The 8762-nt window shown below is 30.1% G+C and overlaps 1 protein-coding gene across 1 annotated transcript; it reads left to right on the forward strand.

Moving 5' to 3' along the window:
- The first annotated feature begins 5886 nt into the window (after nt 1-5886).
- On the forward strand, nt 5887-7593 carry LOC133794735 (pollen-specific leucine-rich repeat extensin-like protein 1). Its single transcript, XM_062232122.1, has 3 exons — nt 5887-6049; nt 6381-6465; nt 6650-7593. The coding sequence occupies exons 1-3, from the start codon at nt 6038-6040 to the stop codon at nt 7321-7323; spliced, it is 771 nt and encodes a 256-aa protein (XP_062088106.1). The 5' UTR covers nt 5887-6037; the 3' UTR covers nt 7324-7593.
- The last annotated feature ends 1169 nt before the right edge of the window (nt 7594-8762 follow it).

Below are 8762 nucleotides of genomic sequence, written 5' to 3' on the forward strand. Positions count from 1 at the left end.
CTCTAAATTTTATTAATTATTCAATTTTCTATTTAAAATATCATAATTCTAGTAAAAATTAACAACAAAAATAAAGCATCAATATTCATCAACACTAAGAATAAAAAAATTAACAACAACAACAAAATTCAAATTAAATAAACAAAACTCACTCTAATAATCAAAATTTATTAACCAAATCTAATAATCTAAAACTAAAATTATTTAACCCAATCTAAAAAACAAACAATCAAATATTAAATTTTCATATAAACATATATTTATAACTAAAAGTCAAATTATATACCTAAAAAATAAATTATTAAATTAATAAATTTTCATACTAATAAATTAATTATTTATCATATGATTAAACTAACTAAATCTTAAAACTATATATGTATTTTACTAAAATACTACACAATATATTATTTCCTCTAAATTGGATATCACTAAATTTTTAACTAACTTTCATCACAAATTATTATTTTTACCTATTTTAATTACATAATCAGAAATTATATATTTAATATAACAAATAACAATATATTAACAATATTAAACAAATTATATAAAAACCCTAAATATATTTATGCAAAAAATATAAATAAAACCAAAAAATTACAAAGAAAATGTGAAATACCTCTAAAACCGCTGGTATACAATGCAAAACCTGAAAATAATACCACAAAAATCTCATTATAAAAACCTAAAACTGAAAAAAAATTTATAAATTTATACAAAAAAAAAACTGAAATATTTGTAAATAACTACCTCAATAGACCTTATATCCACTTAAATCGTCTTTGGAAGGTAAACTTTGACAAAAACCAAAGTTTGTGGGGGCCGAAATCCAGGAAAATAGAAATGGGGGGCGGAGAAAACGGTTTTCGGAATTTTCCGTTTCAGAGAGAATGAGCTCTCTGTTTGGGGAAGATGAAGATTATAAAGACCCTATACCGAGAACATGTTCTCGGTATAAGGTCCTCGGTACACAAACTAAAATGAAATAACCGCGTAAAAAAGGCGGGAGTCTAAATTATCTATACCGAGTACACGTTCTCGGTAAAGACATCGGTAAAGACCCTATACCGAGAATATGTTCTCGGTATAAGGTACTCGGTACACAAACTAAAATGAAAAAAACCGCGTAAAGGAAGCGGGTGTCTAAAAGATCTATACCGAGAACTTGTATTCGGTAACATGTTCTCGGTATAGAACGTTTTTTTTGTAGTGTTTAAATAAATAGGTACATCTAAAAACGAGGGCACTTGTGAACCTACGAGAGTTGGTCGTTTCTAGAAGAATTGGGGATTATATAATAGCAAATAAAATTAAGCTTAAGATTAAATAGTCTAATACAAACCAAGCAGAATATGATAGAGAAAATGTCATAAACAAAAACGGAAATTAATATATAAATATGTAATAAATATAGATTCTCGTCGTCAACATGCACTCGACAAAGAACGTGAGTCGTGACCGTCTCTCTGTTTTATTTTATTATAGTAATTATTTTATCAATGAGCTGATATTGTGCTTAAGCAACCAAATATATAAAAATATTTATTTATTTATTTATTTATTTATTTTACTGTATAGCATGTGATAGAGTTGAGCAATAATATCTTGTGATATATTATTTTTCTTTCAAAATGACAAATATTTTCAACATTTTAGTAGTTGATCTTCACAAATTTAAATACAGTTGAATTTTTTTGTACATTAGCAAATAGTGATACGGCCAAATTTGAAATTTCTATAGCACTATGCAAAGCACGACTGTGCTGCTAATACCTATCAAAAGGAGTTGATATAATTGAACTGTATGTATGTGGCCCTAAGATTCCCATTGCTCTCTAATGCAAACAAAATGACTTCTTTTTTATTATTATTTATTTAAGAAGAAGAATAAGGAGAGGTTGAAATAAGCTGCCTAACCACCAAAAAATAATAGTATAGAATTATAAAATATATATAAACTCCCTATGGTGCCGAAGTGGAAGGTGCAACTTCCGTGCACTTTTGTCCCATTCATATTGGACTGATATCAAATGGAAGCCCATAATTGTAGACTAGAAACCTCCAGAGGCCATCATTGAGATTTGAGGCGGCCTAACATTTTCTCCATAAAATTAAATTTAATTTAAACAGAGATAAACAAAATCATCATTTCTAATCAATTTTACTTCTAACTGTTCGACCAAAATTCTTTTACTTCGAATACGGATCTAATCATTTTCATTACCAGAAAACATGATTGTTTCTTTTGCCCCCATCGACTTCTAGTTGAAATCGAGTTTTATATATCTCATCTATCTGTATAGATAAAAAAAATTCGTAATTTTAAGAGTTTCTTTTTTAATGTTAAATTTAATCGAATATTTTTATATTTAAATATAGTTTGTAAATACTTAAATTTAAATAAAATAAAATAAATAATTAAAAAAAAGTAAAATAAGATATTTTACAATAATAATTATTTAAAAATAAAATTTAATTAAACTTAAACTCACTTATTTGAATAATATCACATTAAATATATAATATAATTTATTTTGGATTAGCAACAAATTGTTTTTTTAAAAAAAAAAAAAAAACTAACAAGAAACTCCACTTATAATAGCTAATATTACATTAAATATATAATATATAATTTTTTGTTGTCACCCTCAAATTCAAAATCTAGAATAAACATAAACTTAAAACAAAAATAAATAAATTATTTAATTAAAATAGGATATTTATTTCAAAATTTATATAACATTAATATAAATTTAATAAAAATAATTAATAAATTCTATTAATAAAACTAAGCAAACATATATATTGCATGTTGCTTGTATCTAGTATACAAATTAAGAGTAATGCTATATGATAATTTAATGTGCATAACACTGTACGATAAATGATGATTTATTTAATTTATTGTGGAGTCTTACATATTAAAATTTAAAATAATATATGTAAAATTTGATATTAAATTGTATAAATTATTATATGATGCATGTGTTGGATGGTGCCCCATATAATAATAATATTCTTTTTTTATTAGGAATAGTTAAAAAATGATAAGTTTGGTATTGTTTTTTTATTTTTAAAGTATTTTTAGAAAAAGAAAATAGAAGATACTTTTTTATTGTTTTGAGATATAAGAAGTGTATGACTAATGATTTCTATAATATATATTTCAAAGAATTTGTATAAAAAATAAATATATTTGAAAAAAGAAAGGTTATTCAAAAAATAATAAGAGATCAATTATCAAAAAGAACATACAAAATGAAGAGAAAAAATCTTTAGTGATAGAGAAAGAAAAATGTGGAAAAAGTACTTAGAGAAATCATGTTATATAGATATAGATATAGTCAAGAGAGAAAATAGAAAGAAAGAAGATGCGAGACAAAATAAAAGAGAAAGTCATGTAAGAAAAAAGAATGAGAAAAAGAGAGTAATTAGATAAATTTTGACAAAATAACAAGATTATTTTTATTTTTGTAAAATATTGAAAACTATTAAAAAAATTATTTTATTCAACGCAATATTTTTCAAAATTGTTCTTTAGAAACAGCTGCAAACAGCTTTATTTATTCAAAGAGAATAATTGATTAATTATTTTTTATTAAGAAAATAGTACGATCAAATATCAAACGGCTATAAAACGATAAAAATGTCATGGAAATTAAAACAATACAGATTGGGGACTTTTATTATTTCTTCGAAAAATGTTGGAAACATTTAAATTAAGTGGCATTATATTCAATCGTATAATAAAACATCACTTGAAATAAGATGTAAAAATCAAACTAATATTATAATATTCAACTTTTGTTAGTCCTTATGTAAAAGCAACGAGAAGATAAGGTGCGAAAAGAGCACTATTATTGTTGATTTTTTTCCCCTTATTGCACATGCTTTTTGGCCCATCAGAATAAGGTAAATAGTACCTGGGTTGGCTTTTAGGGTGGCCAAAATGAAGAATTTTATTAAGGGGGCCAAACTGTAAATTTTGAAGAAAATTGGGAAATGGAGATGGAATGAAAAAATAGATATTGATTATAGTTTGGGAAATTTGATAAATCATGCTTACATTACTTTAATATTTAAAATTTGAACCAAAGTTAACCACCATATGATACAAATGCTCATCTTTCATTTAATACCAAAAATACCCTCATACATTTCCTCTCTATTCTCCCTCTTCCTCTCTACCTTTCATTTAATAGCTTAATAATTAAAATTTGAACCAAAGTTAACCACCATTTAGAATGTTGTTTAGATGTTGGATCTGTAGTTTGTTGGTATTTTTTGCTGTTTTTTTAGTGAAAATCGTGTTCTGTAAAAACCTGCGTTTTTTTTTGTTCCTTGAGTTTTTTTCGAAATGCCCGATAGTGTCCGATAGAGGCCCGATTCGGGCACGATAGTTATTGAGTTTCAAGGTTAGGGATAAAGGTCCGATGACAACCCGATGGTTGCCCGATAGTCAAGGTTAGGGATGGTGGTACGACAGTATTACGATAGTGGGTACGATAGTGTGCAATACTGTAGTTATTTCCATAATGGGTACGATGATGGTACGATATTAGCACGATAGGTGTACGATAGAATTTGTTAAGTAGTTACTATAACATCGTAATTTTAGAATTTGTAGTGGGACGATATAGGTACGATGGTAGTACGATAATAGTTAGTTTCAAAATGTTAACTTACTTTGTCAATGGTACGATGATGGTACGACAGTGGGACGATAGTGGGTACGATAGTGTGCAATACTGTAGTTTTTGCCATAAATGTACGATGATGGTACGACATTAGCACGATAGGGCAACTATCGGGTAACCAAAACTATCGAGCAACCATCGGGTTTCCATCGGACCTTCATCCCTAACCTTGAAACTCAACAACTATCGTGCCCGAATCGGGCCTCTATCGGACACTATCGGGCATTTCGAAAAAAACTCAAGGAACCCAAAAAAAACGCAGATTTTCACAGAACACGATTTTCACCCAAAAAACTACAAAAAAATACCAACAAACTACAAATCCAACATCTAAACAGCATTCTAAATAGTGGTTAACTTTTGTTCAAATTTTAATTATTAAGCTATTAAATGAAAGGTAGAGAGAAAGATGGAGAATAGAGAGGAAAGGTATGGGGGTATTTTTGGTATTAAATGAAAGATGAGTATTTGTTTCATATGGTAGTTAACTTTGGTTCAAATTTTAAATATTAAGCTAATGTAAGCATGATTTATCAAATTTCCCTATAGTTTTAAGGTGGAAAAGAGGGTAGTTTGAAGTTAATCACATCGGCCTAATGTTCTACCATTTATATCTTCAGCCGACACTTGGTGAAACCCAACAGAAGAGACAAATTTTCTTAGTTTTGCCTACATACGCATCATCCCCACCATCATCACCATAACAATCACAATAAATCAAAGTTTCACAGCTAAGCTCTTTTAAACAGAACCCAGTTTTAGCTGATGATACCAAATCCTTTTCCGACTCGAGTGGCGATAGATTAGGAAGACACGTGGAAAGGTTTGCCATGTGGGGGTCCATGGCATGGCCCATTAATGCAATTGACCAAACTTTAAGTACCTTGCGATGTAAATATTTGGTTAGTCAAATAAAATAACATAAAGAAATTTAAATTATTATCATTATTATTATTCTACTTCTACCCGAAGGTGAGGTGGGTCTATCAGGGCATTGCACATGCAAATGTGAAAGATTGGAGAGGCAGCAATCAAAAGAACTTAGCATCCTCCTCCTAATGTCACGACAATGTTAATGATAGCATGACTTTCAACACCAAACCACACGTGTTAACTTCCCATTGGTTTATTCTTTTTTTTTTTTTTGTTAACAATGCTATGCTTACGTCTTCTTTAACACCGATTTGGTATAGTTTATATCCTCTTTGATCCTTCTACCAGCTTTCTCCTCTCTTCCCACACTTTAAAACCTTTCCCATAGAGGTAGTACCACTATCCCACTACTCTCATTCCATAAACCATTTCGGCTGAGGTTCAGATCCGAATTCCTCTGAGCTATGGGGGAAAAGGTACATACTTTCTTTTGGATAACTTTTCTTGGATGATTCATATTTGTCTGTGGTTCACAATTTTCTTTGTATTATAATGTGTGGTTCTGCTTTTTTGGACATCTTTTTCTTGATCTTCAAAGAACACCCACTATACTACTACTCTCTTAATTCTGTCAGAACCTGAATCTGTTTTTCTGGCTCCTACTGTCTCTCTCCCTCTCTCTCTCTCTGCAGATTAAAAATTACTCAATTTTATATTTTTCTCTACCTCCTGAATAATATATATCATGATATTTTTTGTCCTTCGTTTTAATTTTTTGTGGTATGAATTTATTGAACCTTATTGCAGAAAGTCGTCATAATGGTGCTGAAGGTGGATCTTCAGTGCCATAAATGCTACAGGAAAATAAAAAAAGTCCTCTGTAAATTTCCTCGTGAGTTTCTCTCTTCATTTTTCCAATTATCCTTTTAAATTTTATTCTGAAAGAGCTCTCATTGTCCGGTACTTATATATGGTATGAACATTTTTTATAATTGAAGAGATTAGAGTGAGTTTATTATGTAATGAAAACTGAGTTATTTTGTTGTGTGTATTGTATCTGTTTTTGTGAACAAGAGAAATACAAGACCAGGTATATGATGAGAAAAACAACACAGTGACCATCAAAGTGGTTTGCTGCTCTCCTGATCATATTAAAGAAAAGATTATCTGCAAAGCTGGAGACTCCCTTAAGGAGATTACTATCAAAGTACCTGAGAAACCAAAGGAGCCAGAAAAGCCTAAGGAAAAGCCCAAAGAACCAGAGAAGCCGAAAGAAAAGCCCAAAGAGCCAGAGAAGCCGAAGGAAAAGCCTAAAGAGCCAGAGAAGCCGAAGGAAAAGCCTAAAGAGCCAGAGAAGCCGAAAGAAAAGCCTAAAGAGCCTGAGAAGCCCAAGGAAAAACCCAAGGAGCCAGAGAAACCGAAAGTTCCTGCTCCTGCTCCTGCTCCTGCTCCTGCTCCTGCTCCAACTCCAGCGCCAGCTCCACCAAAGGATCCGACACCGGCGCCTTGTGTGGCGGGGTACCCCCCCTATCCGTACTTTCGCACGTGTTGTTCGGAGTGCTACGAAGGACATGGTGGTGGGCCGTGTGTTAATGGTTACGGTGGGCCACCATGCCCACCTCCATGCTATCAATACGATGGGTATTATGGAAGGCCGGTCTATGATAGTTACGGTGGAGGAAGGGGTTACCAGGTGAATCGCTGTGAGTACGTGTGTGAAGATAACTCTGGAGGTTGCACAGTCATGTAAAAATTACAAATAAGTTACACCCCAAGCTAGCGACCAATGCTGTTATTCACCATCGTCTTATATTATAAAAGAGAACAAGAAATAATAAAATCAATAATAAATTAAAATGTAACGAATGTTTATGTGACATAATGTGAGGTTAATTGAGTCTTGTATTTGTATGGTTACATGACAACAAAACGAGAAGTTAAGGGCGAAGCTAGCATATGTAATTTGCATCTGTACAATTAGCCAGCCGATGATCAAATGTGAAAGACGACTTTTGTATCATATTTTCTTTGATTTACTTCCTATTTGTGGAATTAAATTTTTTTAATCGCTTTGTGGTATATATAAACATATATATATATATATATTAAAAAAGATGCATATTATTTGATTAAATAAGTTTTGGTTATTATGTTTTGAGGAGACAAGTCATAATCGATGGTTCATCCTGGTGGATAATATATTTAAAAAACACACGAGTTGTTGTATCCATGCATTTTTTTTTCTTTTTCAATATAATAATTGTCGGTTTCCATCAATCATTTCCTTCAGATGGTGCACCTGCTTTTTCTTGACTCTTATACTTTTATATATAATTGATTGTTGTGTGTTTAGCTGAACCTCGTTGTCTTGGAAAATAAAGAGTTAAAAAAGATAAGGTTATCACTTAAAGCATCACAAACTATAAAATTGATTGGTTAATTTAATTTTTTTTATAGGGTTAATACAAGATCATTAATTGAATCTTCTATGTCTATATTCCATATGAAATATGACCATTGAAGAAGACTTCTTAAGTGATTGTTCACGTTTTTATTTTAATATCAACGAAAGGCCTACTCCAATAGTTGTCATAAGAACCTTATAATAATATTTGGTTAAATAAATTTCTTATTCTATAACATATGATTGTCGTATTTAGCTTATGCTAATCATTTATATATGTGGAGGGCAGTTATTATAATTTTTTTTATATAGGAAATATGCTATATAAAGATGTATTTTGTGGTTATATCCAACCAAGCATGTGATAGGCAAAGAATCTTTTATTTTGATCTTTTTTTAATGAGGAAAATTAAGAATGCCTTGGTTAAAGAAATTATTTACGAGAGGAACCAACTTATTAAAACATTTTCTAATAACCTCTATTAACTGATAAAGAGAATTTTCCTATTCAGTATATATATTTATGTGTTGCATAAGTACTAGATTAGTTTAATTTAACTAGTATTCTTTTTCTAGGGAGAAGTTCAATTAACGTTTCTTGTTAACGAAGATATAAAAAGAGACAATTAATTGAACCTTTGATTGGAAAGGAAAAAATAAATAATTTAAGCAAGCCATTTATGCTATTGTCGGTGTCCAGCGCGAACGCTGTTTCTTTAAGCTATTTTACTAATTATTTCGCTTATTAGCCTCTTAATTAGTTGGCCTTCTTATAAATCAAATTT

This window comes from Humulus lupulus, chromosome 8 (assembly GCF_963169125.1).
Source record: "Humulus lupulus chromosome 8, drHumLupu1.1, whole genome shotgun sequence".
Taxonomy (NCBI): Eukaryota; Viridiplantae; Streptophyta; class Magnoliopsida; order Rosales; family Cannabaceae; genus Humulus; species Humulus lupulus.